This window comes from Varanus komodoensis, unplaced genomic scaffold (genome assembly GCF_004798865.1).
Source record: "Varanus komodoensis strain SLA01 unplaced genomic scaffold, ASM479886v1 scaffold84, whole genome shotgun sequence".
Taxonomy (NCBI): Eukaryota; Metazoa; Chordata; class Lepidosauria; order Squamata; family Varanidae; genus Varanus; species Varanus komodoensis.
The window spans coordinates 1381441-1398218 of NW_025336531.1; the positions used below are offsets into that span (position 1 = coordinate 1381441).

Genomic DNA, 16778 nt, shown 5'->3' on the forward strand with positions numbered 1-16778 from the left:
GTGCCTGGCCTTGCCGCACACATGCCCGCCGCTGCTTCACCTCGCCTCGCCACATGCACGTACCCGCTGCCCCCGCCCCCACCCCCTGACCAGCCTGCACCCACAGGCACCCCCACCTCACCAGCCTGCGCCCACCGCCGGTGCCTTTCAACTGGCCCCCTGTTGAAAATGTTTGAGGACCCTGATCTAGGGTGATGCATGGGCTTTGTGGACAATACCGGTTGGCCTGTCAAGATATTTGCTCCCATCTAGCAGGGGACTCCACAGCATAAGCTGCCTTGTCTTCCCTCTTCACCATGACTGCAACCCCTTTTTGTGGTCTCTGTGGCTTTTGGGGTATGTGTGTGTGATCACTTTTTGTGATCTCCGAAGTGACTACCACTGGCACCCTCTGAAGACTGGCCAAGTAACACAATAGAACTGCTGTCACTGCTTTGATTTTGTGCGCATGCGTGCACACCCAAGATTTTTTGCTCCTTTCTTCCTTCCCTCCTTCCTTCCTTTGACACTAGTTTGAAATTGTTCAGGTGTTAACTCTGATTATCCCAAATGCACTGCATTGCCTTGTCAAAATCCGACTAGCTCAAATGCATTGCCTTAGCTCAGGGGTCTCCAACTCGCGGCCCGCGGGCCAATTGCCGGGCCGGGCGGGGCACGGGGAGGGGCCCTGTGGCCTTCAAAGCACCTCCGGGAGCGACGCGGGATGAGCAGCCCACCACCACCGTGGGAGTGGAATACTTGATGCCACCCAGACTCTACTTCCAGCGGCCCCCAGGTAAGTCGAGTTTGAGACCCCTGCCTTAGCTTGTTGTGCCCCTTGTCAGTACTGAAGGTACCATCCATGGACACCAACAACTACACATAGGTTAACTTGTTGCTTTAATTGCCATTTGACAGTTGACAAGTGGTGAGTTGTCAAATGAGGAGAGGAACTGAAAGAGGATCTTTGCTGACAAAAGTGATTACTCCATAGATCACTGCCTTCCAACAAGACCTTGTAGTTTCGGGGTTTGTAACAGGCCTTTTCCCCTGTCCTCTACCTTTCTAGGAACTCAGGAAAGTAGAAAAGGGCATGTCACCCCATTTATGGGACAATGGAATTTTGACTTTAAAACTTTCTTATGTACCTTTATCTGCAATATGCTGTCACTGACTACAAACTACTACTTTAGTTTTCCACAAACTCCTCTAGGATAGTGCTGATCTCCCAAGTCTAGCCTCTGGCATGGCTGCTGATCAGGTAGGAAAAAAACACTGGTCTTGCCCATACACTTGGAGAATAGACGTCACTGTTTTTCAGGGGCATGAAGATATAGCACCTATGCAAATATGTGTGTTAAGGGCATTCTCTTGCCATAGAGCAGTGATGGCGAACCTTTTACAGACCAAGTGCCCAAACTGCAACCCAAAACCCACTTATTTATCGTAAAGTGCCAACACTACAATAAAACCTGAAAAATTAAGTTTTAGTTTAGAAAAAACAACTCAGAGCCAGTCCAAGCAAATATATATATATTTCCTTGGCAGCGCACTGAGCGGCTGTGCGAAAGCTCGGATGATTCGTGGCTAATGAGTTGTGGCTCATGATGTCATCGCCTGGCGCTGCTACTCCTTTCTGAGCATGCTCATGGCCCCTATGTGCACTGTTATCCGATGCTCAGCTGCTGGGGCAACTTGGCTTGAGTGCCGACAGAGAGGGCTCTGCATGCCTGCTGTGGCACACATGCCATAGGTTCACCACCACAGCCATAGAGCATGTGCTCTTACAGCTAAGGAGAGGAAACAGCCTAATAACTAGATGTATCTTCTTCTTTGCTATACAAGTTAAGCACTTTAAGCCTTCATTCACATTAAAGGAACTCTTTGATAATGCTTTCAGTTAATGATGACTTTTATTATACAATGTCTCCTGCATGTGGCAAACAATTAAACAAAAGATACCCATGATACTATTCCTCCGAACTGATACCTCATTATACTTTCCCCACTGCTTAATCAAGTACATATGTTATGCCTCCCAGTTATTGTTATTTCACTTACTATGCCTTATCACAGTACTGAACACTAATTTTTGTCACTCTTTTCAACAACTGATTGGAGAAATGCTATCAAACCCTTTTTCTTTTTTGGAAATCCAAGCAGATGATGTGCTCCTGAATCCTTTATTTCCTTAGAAACTCTTAAGTATGTTACATAGTTGTGAAATTGCTTTCTCTGAAACCATGTCACCTAGACTCTGCTAGGTTATGGCTTACTCACACATTTTGTTACTATGGTTCTAATTAGAGAGGCTTCCAGAGGAATTGCTGGGTCACCCCTCCTTTCCTTTCTTGAATGCTTGTTAATCAGAAATTAATTTAAAAGACTCCTGATAATAACTGTGCCATGTACATTCACATTCATCATATTAGAAAGAAGACAGGAATTAAATGTTATAGACACCTCTGTACTGGTTTCCCCTATTCATAAAGCCATTTTAGGTCCATGACTTCAAATTTTATTCATTTATTGATTTATTTCCTATAGTCAAAACAACTCCCTACTATTTTACACATAGCAAAATTAGATACATTAAGGCTGCAATCCTATGCACCCCTACTGGCAGCAAGTTCCATGCAACACAATGGAACTTACTTCTGAACAAATTTTAATTGAACTGCACTATAGCTGCTTAGTTGGATGGTGGCCATGGTGATTTTCTGGTAACTGAAAATTTCTTGAATTAGAATATTTTTACCTATATTCCTCTTTAAAAGCATAATTTTACTTCCAAAGCAAATATCAAAGGCCTAGCTAAGCACTGTGATTTGTTGAAAAGAAAAGCAGGTACAAGCCTGCAAGTTTCTGGCTGCCCACTCCTGCTGAGATAATGCCTGGGATACCAGAGATCTCACAACCTGTGATATCTAAACTAGGAACTCTGGGGTGCTGGGGGACAAACAACCCAGAACTGGCACCCATAGCTATGAGGTGTGAACTAGCTCAATTTCTGATAAAGCAGAGCTTCTGGGGCAGAAAAAAGCATCTCAGTTCCTTTAGGCAAACATGGCAACATTCTTATAATGGCACAGCTAAGAAAAAAGATATTTGGATATGGGTATTAAATTGCATGTGATCTCTCATACATGTATCATATATTAACCAATCACAAAAACACTACAGAGTTATACATGAAAACAACATTGCATGAGAGCAGTTTCTAAAATTTCTGCTAGGCATCTATGTGAAATCTTTAAAGATCAAGGCAATTTTCTGGTATCAGCTTACCACATTGCATGCATGTAAGTTGGAGGTAGACGAGGACTACTAACTGGTGTGCAGTTGTAGGACCTCATTATCCTTTCTGCCAGTAAGAAGTTTCGAAAGAGACTTGCCACTAGTAGATCCTGCCTGAAGAGCTTTTGGAAAAGATCTGCAAGAGAGACACAAAAATGGATGGCATCTATAAAGAGCAGGCAAATGATCACCATTAAAAAGGACATCTGTATCAGTGTAGCAATAGCTAGCTATGCCATTTTATATTTAGGTTTTAAGCACACTAAGCTGAGGTTTCAAATTGAGATGTTACATCTAGGCATCAAGACTAATTATATTTTTGCAGAATTGTCATAATAAGAACTTCAAAGACATCTAATTCAGTAGTATCCCCTGAATGCCATCATATCACTGGCGTGCAATATCCTGAAGTCCTAGAATAATTTCAGCTTTCAGACAGAGCTATAAAGCACATGATTAAGAAAAAAAACGGAGTCCAAAAGCATATTAATCCAAAGGCACCTGATATCATAAGGGAATAGAGTTTGGTGGGAGCCTGTTTCTCTGTTCAATAGCATATGTTTGGTCCTTTCTTTTTTATTTCTGGATACGCACTGATCCTTATCTTCCCTCATTAGCTCTTTCTTCCATACAGTTCTCTTCTATTATGATCAAGCTACATATATATTGCCCGTAAGTCTATGCTTATCTGCCATAGTCTTACCTCTGGGTAGGACATTCCATGCAATTGTATCTGTGATGGCTGTAAAGATCCAGTTCAATTCTCCCAGAGGCGTTCTTCTGTCATTTAACCTCCCAGGAATTCTACAAGAAATAATGAAATGTTATTGTTAAACAGAAACATGCTAAATCCAGAGCAATGAATACAAAATTGCTGTGCTAGGAAGCTTATGCTTTATTTCTGTGTTCCAAAAGTTAAAATTATATTTCTTTGGTATGTTCAAAGAGTAGCATGTCACACTTCCTGTTCCTATTGCCTCTGGCTTCTTATCACATTAATAATTCAAATGCTGGACTCAAAATGTTCAAAATTTGAACTTCATCAAAATTTGGAACATAATTTGATCATAAAAAGTACTAGACAAGAGGAAAGGCTCCAGTAGAGATCTGAAGAAATGTTAATAAGCAAACAGGGGAATACTTTAACAATCTGTTTTTTCCAAATATTCATTGAGGATTAACTGCACACTAAATCACTGAATGAGTTGACTAATAAACTAGTGAATCCTTGAAAATGAGCAATTTGGGGAAAAGGAAATGTTGAACAAACCACAGTAAAATATGGGCTCACTCCACAGGAGATAAAGGGTCACCCCAAAAATTAACATTCTATAAACATTACTTTATCCTTATTAAAATAATGGGAAAAGAAAAAAAAAGAAGCACACCCCTTTTTAAAGGGCAATAGAACCATGAAATATATTCTAGTTTAATGATAAAGAACCATATCAAACACTGCCCAACACCAGTGAGCACTTGGCTAGCTGACTGAACAGGCAGTCTGGTCAACTGGACAGTGTTCTGCATACAGGTGTGACGTACCAGATTTCTAATTAAATTACAATATTATAATAGTTATTTATAAGTGTCCATTTACACACACACACCCATATCAGCATATACAAATTACATGTAAATATATGCCCCTTCTTTGGTGATATCCCCCTTTGGATGGAAATCATTTGCGGCCACGCTAAATACAGAACGGAGTAAATGATTTCTAAGGTACTGGGTTAGGAAAACAACACAGAGATCTTTTCTGTGAAGATCAAATCTTCTACCTGCATATTACTGTGAAGCATTCCAGTAAATGACAGCTATGATTCACCCTGATCTCAAAAATAAACAGCTTCCATGCATCACCTGGGTTTTTCACTTTTATCTAAGAAATGGCAGCCAGCTGTGAAAATCTTTTGCTAGATTGCAGACACTGCACTGAATAAAATGATACTGCTATCAGTGGGGTGTACTTCTGAGCAATTAATTAATTCCAGGATGTTAGAAAGCTGCCCCGACTATTCATATTTATTAATGATTTTATTTACTATACTTTAATCTCATCATTCCTCTAAAAAGCTCTGGACATCATCTGTGGTTCTCCACCCCCATTTTAACCTTGCAACATATCCTATGTTAGATAGGATTGGATGAGAAACTGACTAGATCACTCTAACACATTGAGCTTAATTATTCAGAGGGTTAGAAAATTAGCATAGTTTATCTTCTCTTTTTGGATAAACATATTCCCTAAACCATCTTGTGAAATTATTCAATCCAAGTTATTTTAAAGGGCAATTTCCTGTTAAATGGGCAATTTCCTATCTCCTGGTATGACAAATGTAGAATTAATGCCAGGTGGAATTTGATATGAACTCTAAATGAGACAACTGATATTCAGGTTCTACAATCAACTTGATAATTAGGTAGCTTCTCCTGAAGCTAATGGTTAAATATATTTAATTCCATCTCTTTCTAACTAGCACTACCTAGATGAAAAAGGGATTTCCATCTGTGAGATATCTGCACTCTTAGAAAGCATTAATGAAGCTGAAATATCAAGTCCTCCACTAATGTGTAAAGTTTTTAAATACATATAACCCTCAGGGACTTCTTTTAAAAGAGACACTGTGTTCATTAAGAATATTAGATTCATTAAGCAGGAATTATTATTATTATTACTGGTAACCCTCTTATTCAAAAACAACTCCCTTAGAAGATTCTAATAACATTGGAAATGCTCCTTCTTGCCAAGAAACTCAAAAATGCTTAATGAATTATGGACTCATTAATTGTTGCAGAACTGGTGCCCCAAACAAAGGATTAGTAAACATGTTGAGTACTTGGACATGAAATTAGGATTAGCTTTCAGGAGGCTATTTTAGGATTCCAGTGATGAAACATATACATAGTAGGATCAATCATTTGGCGTTACCTTACAACTAGTACTGACATATGGATTACTGTTACTACTTATTTGCTCCTGATTGTATCTTTATGACATTTAATTTAATTACATTGCTGGAATCAGTGCAAACCACCTTGCATTCCTGCTCTGAAAGGTGAGGTATTAAATTTTAAAATAAACATCTCCTATATTATTTGATTCAATTAACAAAGGGGTGAAGTATCAGTCATTGATAATGATGGAACTACTTTTGTTTTTATATACAACACATTGGTGTTCCAAGAATCAGAAGAGAGAAGGAACATGGCCTAAAGACTCTCCTCTTTCTTGCAGATTTCTCTGGTTCTCAGTTGCATTGCATTTTTAAAGGAACATAAAAAGTGTCACTAGACTATTTCAAGGAAGGTACTTTCCCAAGTGACATTCTCCAGCCAACATCGTTCACATCCCAGGAGGCCTGGCAGAAATTGCACCAATCCAGATTCACAAGCCTGAACATTTGAGATGAGAAATCAATTCTCTGCAAGCAACGAAATGTTTACATACTGACCCTCTCTCTACAGTAGATCAAGGTAAGTTTAGTGGATAATAATGCAACCAATGATTCTGCAATTATTTTGCTGGAGATCACAAAGGCTGCATTGTAGTGTAGTATATACTAAACGCTAAATAGACAATGCATTCTCTATAATTCACTTCTGTACATCAAAGAACACATACAATTACAAGAAGCTAAGGGACATGTTTTACTGGGAGGACATGTTGTAATTAACCTTTTTCACCTATCCAATAGAAAAAGTAACAGTGAGTTTTTAAACAAAACCTAGACGTTTTAGTCTAATGGAGGACTTCAGTGAGCTTTAATATTTCCCACTTTGACTATTTATTGTCATCCCTCCTCACATGAACTGATTGGATGATGGTAATTCCAAAACACTAATGGCTATCCTTCTCTACTTGCTTCTTTTCTAGAGAGAACTGTAATCAAAATTAGCTCTTTTACTCACTGCTTTGCCATCATGTACCAAAGCAGGACTAAACTTACCAAGTTATTTATAATGATCTATCTGTACCACAATGACAAATTTTATGACTTCTGATAAACTGCATTGATAAAAATAAATACATACATATTAAAATTAGGCTAAAATAAGCTCCTACCCGGGCAGTAGATTCTTACCCAAATAAAAAGGCTCAGATTATAGAAACAGAGCGAGACAGAAGGGTCTTCCAGGCCATCTAGTGTGACCCCCTGCTCTAGCCAGCTCCACTCATGAAATACCTACCATACACATTCCATGTTCAACATTATGTTGAATACCTGAAAGTAAAGCACTCTACAGGTAAGGAACAGCTACTGAATGCATTTTTTATTTTTACCAAAAAAAAAAAAAAAAAGATACAGATAAAAAAGTGTCTGTGTGTGTGTGTGAAAGAAGAATGATGCCAAGATATATTACAGACATTTATAGGATATAATTTCATCATCTAATCAGTTCATGGGAAAGCAAACATTTCTGCCTCCTATAGCCACAGTTAATCAATTCCCGATTAAGGTTCAGCAACAGATTAATCTAATCTATCAAAACAATTGTAAATAATGTCATACCTTTAGCATGCCATACAAGTCTCTAATAATATTTTTCCGCTTTCTTAAATATTAAATTGCTCATAATAAGTTTTCCAATTTTCATTAAACTCTTTGGAGAGCTTCTGTTTATGTAATTGATTAGTTTCACAATAATGGACATTCTTGTCATGTTCCTTTTTTCATTTGAAAGCAGTCAGTTTCATAATGTTCCATTTATAAGAATCATAGCATGTTTAGTATAAATTGCTTGGATTCAATTCATAAACCTCAACTCATACTCTAAATTTTGAAAGGTTTTCAGTAAAAAGGACCAAGACACATTATCAAAGGCTTTTTCCGCATCTAGAAAGATAAATGCTGCTTTTTCCTCCTCCTTTTGATAAGTTCAATGGCATTAATCACAAAACGTACATTATGCTTCCTACGTCTCTTTGGGATAAAGCCAGTTTAGTCTGTATGAATCTGTTTTTCTATAGATTTTCTTAATTTTTCTGCCATTATTAAAGTTAAAAGTCTACAATCCACATTTAATAATGAAATAGGTCCATAAAAATGTGGCAGGGTAGGGTCATTGTATTTCTTGACATGCTCTCACCATCACTTCTCACCATCACTTCCACAATCATTCATTGTGATAAATCTGCCTGCCATCAGTTTGTATGGAGGAGCTGCAGAATAGTTGTTGTAGTGCTCCACTGGTAACTGTTGTATGTGAAAACATTCCTCCAGAACTACACATTTCTGACTTTCAACTGGGATAAAGACTCTGGGTGCTATTATGGTAAGAATCAGCTCCTGCTCTGCATAGTCATGCCCTCAGCTGATTCAAGTGCATTGTCATGACACTTTGTTACAAAGAACAGGTGACTATTTTCACTGATCCTGACACCATGCACTCTGTCCAGCATTCTAGTATGTAATGCCACTTCTGGTACTAACCTGTTTCTTATTGCAAGAGGAAGGGGAAGCAACAAAAGAAGATTCACTCAGAACTAGCGCCTGCCTTCATAGTAATGCTTATAGCCTGGCTTAGAGTGTGGTGCTTTTCTGAGTAAGGTTCTTTACCAAGAAAGTGTTTGAAATCTGTTGTAATGAAGTCTCTGAAATATGCATTTGGCTTGGTTGAGAGATGAAACTACAAAGCATAAATTTAGCTCATTACATTCATATGTGTTACAATGGATCTTTCTCGAAAGTAAGAAAAAGGCAGATGGGAGACTATCTGGGAGCTTTGCTGCTTCAAGTGGCACAGCCAAGCACTTTGCTTTTGGACATAAATCTCTTTATAGGTTGCTTGTACTATTATACCAGTGTAACCAGTGCAACTCGACAGCACATAACACCACCACCACCACCTCCACCACCCAGACAGAACTTTGGGACAGAAATCCAGCACCTCACCCAGCAGAATAAGCATTGTGCAATAAGGAAAGTAATAGATATTGCCATCTAAAGAACGTAAGCCCCAGCTTCTTGTAGAGTGAATAAGTCCAAAGTCTAAAATTACTTATCTGCAGCACTGCTTGCAACAATGCTGCTAACTACAGGAACTAGTTGTCTTTTCACTTTTTTGATAACCACAGTATTTTTGTAATAAAATAATAATCTTTAGAGATTTTTTCCTTTTCTGTCAGTCTGTTTTATTTATTGTTTGTTTCCTTCTTCTTTGTCCTTTCTCCTGCTTCTACTGCACACTCTCTAAAATGTAAAACATCACAAAAGGTAGGTGTGACAACCCTTTGAAACACTCAGTCAAAGTGCCTGAAGTCACTGTTCTGCAATGCTGATATAGCCATTTGTATTAGTATTCCTGACCCCATCTATACATGTTCCCCTCCCCAAGATTATATTTAACAATTAGCTTTCAATGAACTAGGTAGGAAAACTATATTCTTTGAAAGTCTATCAAATTATATATTGAAAATTATGTGGCAGCATTAGCTTGAATGTCAGGACACATGTTGTTGCCAGCAAAATATACCTGGAAATTTAGAAAATACACAGTGCTAAGTATCTGAAGCCAAATCATTGCCTGATTACGTCAAATCATTATGTCCCATTTCATACCCCAACAATCACACTACTTTTTGCTTCTCCTAAGTTTTGCTCCTAATAATGCTGCACTGACAGTAGATATCACAACTGCAAGAATGACCCTTCTATGCAACTTCATTTATTATTACTTTTCTATCCATGGACAAAAATACTTTCCAAAATTAAAAACTATAAAATAGAAGAAGTCACCATAAAAGCAAATAACAAAGCAGTAGCCAGTCAAACTCCAAACAATAAATGCCTAGCTCCACAAAAAGTAGTTCTAGTTGATTGATGTGTAGTAGCTGTTCCCCATGAGAGCAGAGTCCTCTGATCATGAGGAAATGGAAATGGGCTTCCCAGTGATGGAGAAAGATGTCTATTGTAACAATCTGTGTCAGTCAGGGTATGTCGAAGCTGAAGCCACAGAGAAGGTGGTGTAACTGAGTCCACCCGTTCAAAGGAAACCTGACGTGACAAGTTTGGGAGTTTCTTACTGGATCAAAACCTTGCAGGAACCAGGACTGTTAGCGGTCTTACAAGGAGTGGGCTAATGGGGTGATTGCTACAATTGAGGCTATGAGTCCTAGGTGGTACTGGATCATGACCTCGCAACAGTAGATGATTTTACTAAGGGTAGAAGATTCTACTGAAGAGCAGAGTGCATTCACTCTGTCTTTGGGAGATAAGCTCTGGCTTGAGTATAGTTAAGGAATGCCCTCAAATAAATTTATTTAAAACATTTCTATGCCGCCCCCATTGCAACAAAGCCTCGGGGCGGCTCACAGCAAGAACCAACTATATGTGTGATGCACAGAGACCACAATGAAGAAGGCACTTACAATGTTGCTTGAGAGTTGTTGGCAGTAAGGAATAGTGAACAACTAACTGTTGATGTAAGGCAATACTACAATCCCCTTTAGCCTTAAGTGTGAAGCAACCAACACTGTACATTTTGTAAAAGCTCTTGGTGCTCTAATAAGGCCAAATAGGAAGACCATACATTGGAAAAATGTTGTTGTCTTGGGCAAAGCAGAGGATTGGGTAAGAATTGGGATGCATGGCAGTATGATACTAGATGTCTTGACAGTCTGTTATCACAAACAAGTCTCCTTAATGTAGGAAGGATGGTCTGGCTGTAAATGTAATCATTCTCAACTGGTATTAGGTGTTGATATCATGGAAGTCCAATATAAAGTCAAGTCTTCCATTCTTTCTGAGTACTGTGCAATATCTTGAGAAGAAATGGAACATCTTTATTGTGTCTTTGCTCAGAAAGATGGTATTCTCTTCTCAAAGGGCAACAATGTGGGGGGACTGGAAGACCCCAGAGGGAGTGGGCTCATTGAACTCAATGATATAGCAGGAGAAAAGAATGGAAAGTACTTATTGGTCTCTAGTAATATTCTCTCAGTGCAATAGCAACAGGTTGAGTGTGTTGTAGCGAAGAGACTCCTTAATTGGGCTTTGTAATAAGAGTCAAAATGCTGTTTAGTCTGGTCAGGATTCCTGCCATGAGAAGGTTGTTGATATTTTGGAATACTTGTTTTGATTGGGAGGGAGAGGTAGGACCTCTCCTAAGAGTCCTGCTAAATCATTCAACAGGATAGCAATGGGGGCTATTGCGAGTTTACAAGGGGATATACACATTTTGTGCACTCTGTCTACCATGATACTATAGACACACTGAATAATCAATGTCAAATGGGAGATCTTCTTGACTTTGCTTCCAGGTAAAGGCCTGAGATGAATCTAGACAGGCCTCCTAAGGAAAATGCTAGCTGTACAGATTTCAAGCCACTGTCTTAATTTGTTGGCTTGTTAGCTGGCATATTTTGATCTGGAGAAAGTTGTTCCCTATATCATTAAAAAGCATGGAAATATCTGCCTGATTGCCATATCACCACCCAGGTGACTGACCCATGTGCATACTTCCGAACTGGCTAATCAAAAGCCTGGGCAGGAAAAATGGTCCAATTCTGAAGTGTCTTTACCCTCCAGCCAGGTCAAGGACTAACTGAACACCTTTGATATATCTGTTTGTTTTGAAGACTGGACTATGCTACTCTACATAGCAGGCTAGAGGAAAAACAATTGTTAGATGGTATGTAGATTTACTGAATGCTCTATTAAGGGAACAGCACTAAACTATTCTTCCCTTTGTTTTTACCCAGCCTTTTTCCTAGCTGGTGTTTTTCATATATTTAACGTCCCACCTAGTGTGACCAAAGACCTAGTAAGGAACACTGGGAGTTGCAGTCCAAAACATCTTAAGAACATCAGGGTTGGTAGGTTTTTTTAATCCATCTTGGATCCAGCCCCTCAGCAATTAAGCTTCTCCATTTGTATTATATTTATATATTTACATTCTTCCATTTTTCTTTCAAGGAAAGGAGGGCAGGTTATAAAATTCTCCTCCTCCTCTCAGTCTAATCCTCATAGCAACCACCATCACAACCCTGTAAAGTGGGTTGGACTGATAGTCTGTGACCGGCCCAAGTCACCCAGTTTGCTGCCTGGCTGAGTGAGGGATAGAACCCAGATCTCCTGACTCCCAGCCATGCACTCTTAACTACTACACCACACTGGCTCTCAGTGAACTGAAATATCCATGAAATATCGTGGATGTTTAAGCACTTGATGTTAATTCTTTCTTCTCCCACATCTCTCATATGAGTGTGCCGAAATGCTGAGAATAAACGCAAGGACAAACTGATTTTTAATACACTTCCTTGAGACTTTTTCTAAGACAATTCTTCACTATATTCTGACCCCCATCCCCGGCTCTCCTGCTTCACTGCCCCACATATATTCCTTGGATCTGCACTCCCAGAGAGAAAGCTTTGCCACCTGGTGGTAAAGTGCCCCTCTTAGTCCAGTGCCAGTTTCCTCTCATAACACAGCACAACCCACCAGCTCTATATTACCATTCTGGTGCTTAGCATGGCACCACAGGTTTTGAGTTGAAAGGGAAGAACCTAGCACAGACGGAACTGCTCTTCTCCAGCTTTCCCCCTCTATGTTGGATGTCCTCAGGGCTGTGTTGCCATCCCATGCAACACACATATATATATATATATACACATACATTCATTTTCTCTTTCCCTCCACTCATTCACTGACAGCACACAAATTGAACCTTTTTGTGTTTTGCTCTCAGTTCAATCTTGTCTCTTCAACCATTGGTCTGGTATTTCTGTGTGGTTGTTCCCTTGCTGTCAAATTCAGAACGACTAACTGAACTGTTCTTTCCAGGCCTTCCCCATCTCAATTACTGTTATCTATTGACATCCACTACCTATTATTTGATCTTGGATTTATTCAGGAAGCCTTGCATATATCTTTAATTACTCCCTTGCCTTTGACTGTATACCAAGTCATGCCATTTCTTCCTGCACACACGTCAACTCAGCCCTTCTTCAAGCTCATCTCTCAATCTGATAAGAACAAACTTTTTAGCCTCCCTTTGACACAGCACAGTCCTCTCACCTACACCCATAACTCTGCACTTTCAAATCATTTGGATCATTTCATTTCACTATCAGTTTGATCTTCCCCATCCAGCAGAAACTTATTTTTATGTTTAAAAATACACAAACTTACTTTCATATTTTAACCCCTAGATAAATTACACATCCCAATCTGTGATCTTCATTCCTCCAACTCTATTATCTATAGCATCTAAACATTCATTTTTCTTCCTCTTTCATGCTGTCAGCTTCATCCTAAGGTACTTATACAGTATAACCTTGCTTTTTTCTTTGAACCTCTGTTCAAAATCCACCTGCACAGAAAACCTTTACCTGCATCCCATCGTTGTCATCATCTGAAACTAACCCTATGTATATATGACCACACTTGCTAATATTCATCATCTATTACTCTTGTCCAGTCCACCCCACCCCTCTTTCTTGTCTTCCTCTCTATCCCCATAATAGATCTCCCAACCTGGTGTCCTACAGATATTTTAGGGTATAATTCCGAGCACTCCTGTTCATTGGCTATACTGGCTGGGGCTTAATGAAGCTGAACTAAAAAAAAATCTGAAGGATTCCATGTTGAGGAAGGCTACTATAGATAATTGGCTTCAGGGGATGGTGGCCATATTTTTATTTATGTAGCTTTACAAAGGCACATGTTGTTTGTGCTGAATTTGTAACAACAGTAATCCTTAAAGTGATGAGTAAATCAATGTTCTTCCTTTTCTTTAATGTGGATGCTATAGAAAACGAATAATTCTTGATAGATTTTGGCTAAATCCCAAGAACTCTAGCCAAATCCCATTGATGTACAGCAATAACTAAAATACCTGACATGCTTATCCCAGAGTAGCTTCAAACTTAAGAGCTCCTTTCCAATTATGTCATCTATTTATATTAGGAAATGGAAGAATATTGCTATGAAAACCATCTTGTTGAATATGATCTTTACTCTGCATACACAATAGCTTCTTCCCAGAGGCTGGTTCCCTCTATACCAATGGCAATAAAACTAAGTCCACTGTTGCAATAAAAACAGTGACTTATTGCGAGACATTAACTTGTAAGAAATCAACCACAAAGCTGCCTACTCAGTGAACCCACCCCCCAAAATAATGAAGCATGTTCTTGAGATAATTATATTGGCCCTTTGCCATTACTGCCCCCCACCAAGTGCCAAAGAGTTAATTTACAAATAGGTTTGAAGAAAAAATATACTTCATTTAAAAGAAATTCACCAGATTATTTAAAATGTAGTCATCCCTCCACATTCACAGGGGTAAGGGGGTACAGAACTCCACCAAACATGGGAAAGCTGTGAACATCTCTACCTACCCACGCCCGAACCTTAACTCTTAATACTGTTGACCATATCTGTACTGTATTGCTTCTCCATCTCTCTTGAAGACCTTGGTCTGATCCAGCAGCGCTCCAGTGTCTTATTTATTACACTCACATGCTCTTATTCTTCACCTTCCCTTTCACTTACCAGTGCCTCTTCTTGGTACCAAATAAATGCCAGAAGGAGTTCCCTCTTCAGATTGGCAGGGCAAGAAAGCATGCTTCAGAGGCCTCCGTCACTCCCCTTTCACTTCCTGTCTCTCTATGGTGAATACAATTTTCCACAGTAGGCTGCAAAACTCCAAAGGCACCATCCCATTTAATTATTGATGGCAAACTTGTGAATAATCCAATTCATGAAAGTCGAGGTTCAACTTTATTTTCTCAGTCACAGGATTTGAGAAAGGTGCCTTTCCCAAGACCAATACTATTTCAGTCTACTGAGGTTTGAATTTACATTATACATATGGGGTTGCTTGTTGTCTGTTGTATACAATTCCTATTCTTTAGGTACAGCACATCACATAAAACCACTGTAGGTTATTGACACCCAGGACTTAAGAACCTTTTGAACATTCAGGCCAGAACAGAAGGGCTCTTTTAGGATTGTGGGAGACTTGTTAACCTTCTCAACAACCCACCTGTGCCAGGTTTACAGGTTAAAACCGTAGCTGGGATCTGAATAGGCAACATGGTACCCTCAATTAGCCATTACAGGTCAATGTGATCATGCAAATCCAGAAGAGTGCCACCTACTCTCCACAGGCAGACGGCTTTGGAAAAGTTACATTGATTGCAAAAGAGAGGTGTCTGCATGCGCCATGCAATTATCTGGTAAGCAAAGAAGAAATGCACCAAGAAGAAAATATTTGGTGCACAGAGGTCTGAAAAGGAAGATTTTACAGTACATTCAACTACAGTGGTACCTTGGCATATGAATGCTTCAGTTCATGACCAAATCGGGTCGCAAACAGAAATTTCAGAAAAATTTTGCCTCGGTTTGCAAACTCCACTTCGGGTAACAACCACGATCACGGCCATGTTCCCATATGAACACGATCATGATCACGGCCATCTTCCCTGCACAAGCATGATCGCAATCACGGCCATCTTCCCTGCTCACAGTCACAGACAGACTTGTGGTCACTTGCTGTGAAGCTTATTGAATAATGGCTCCAAAGAAAGTGCAGAACAAGCATGGTGGTAAAAGAATGTGCAGAGCGGTAATGAAGGTGACCAGAACGTGAAGAGCAAGAATGGTAAGAAGAAGGTTTTAAAGAAAATAACCACTGAATTGAAGAAGGAAATTGTAGAAAAGCATGAGCGTGGTACAGTAGTCCCCTGAAATTCGTGGGGGTTACGTTCCTAAAGCACCCATGAATTGTGAAAAACCGCGAATTTGGTGCCAATGATGGACGCTGGCCGCCAAGGTGGTGTGGGTGGGAGCTGTGGGCTGGGCTGGGCTGGGCTGGGGGGCGCATGTGTGGCGAAGCAGGGACAGGGGCGGGCGCACACACACAGGGATCGTTTTCTCCGAATGAGTCCAAACTCGGAGGAAACAATCTCCTTGCGAGTAATCCGCTGCACAGCATGGCACCAGCATACTCACAAGGAGATCTCCTTGGACTCGCTCGGAGAAAAATTCTGCAAAAGACTGAGGCTGCGAACACTGAACCGCAACTTCACGGGTGTATACTGTATTCGTGTGAGTGATCTGGCCTCTGAGTACAAGATGGCAAAGTTAACAAAGTTAACAACTATTTTAAAGAGTAAAGATGCCATCAAAGGAGCTGATGTGGCAAAAGGAGTAACGCTGTTTAGCAAGCAGAGGACTCAAGTGCTGGAAGAGGTGGAAAAACTTTTGTTAGTTTGGTTGAATGAGAAACAGCTGGCGGGTGATAGCGTTAGTGAAGCTATGATCTGTGAAAAAGCCAGGAAATTGCAGTGATTTACTGCAAAAAACCCCTCTACAAGTGCAGCAAGTGTTGAATTTAAAGCCAGTAGAGGGTGGTTTGATAATTTCCGCAAAAGAAGTGGCATCCACAGTGTGATAAGACATGGTGAGGCTTCCAGTTCTGACAAGGCTGCTGCAGAAGCCTTCAAGAAAGAATTTGCTGGATTCATGAAGGCAGAAGGGTACATCGCTCAACAA

General features: G+C 39.9%; 1 protein-coding gene across 6 annotated transcripts in view; it reads right to left on the reverse strand.

The window, feature by feature from the left end:
• The window catches only part of RPTOR (regulatory associated protein of MTOR complex 1), a 405549-nt gene that overhangs the window by 173839 nt on the left and 214932 nt on the right, over positions 1-16778 (reverse strand). For all 6 annotated transcript variants that reach the window (XR_006417225.1, XM_044456423.1, XM_044456421.1 and 3 more), the window contains exons 8-9: positions 3980-4080; positions 3268-3412 (exon numbers count right to left, since the gene is read on the reverse strand). Coding sequence is in view for 5 of the 6 variants with exons in the window: in XM_044456423.1 (XP_044312358.1) it covers positions 3268-3412; positions 3980-4080 (246 nt within the window). In the remaining variant the exon portion in view is untranslated. The remainder of the gene's footprint in view (positions 1-3267; positions 3413-3979; positions 4081-16778) is intronic.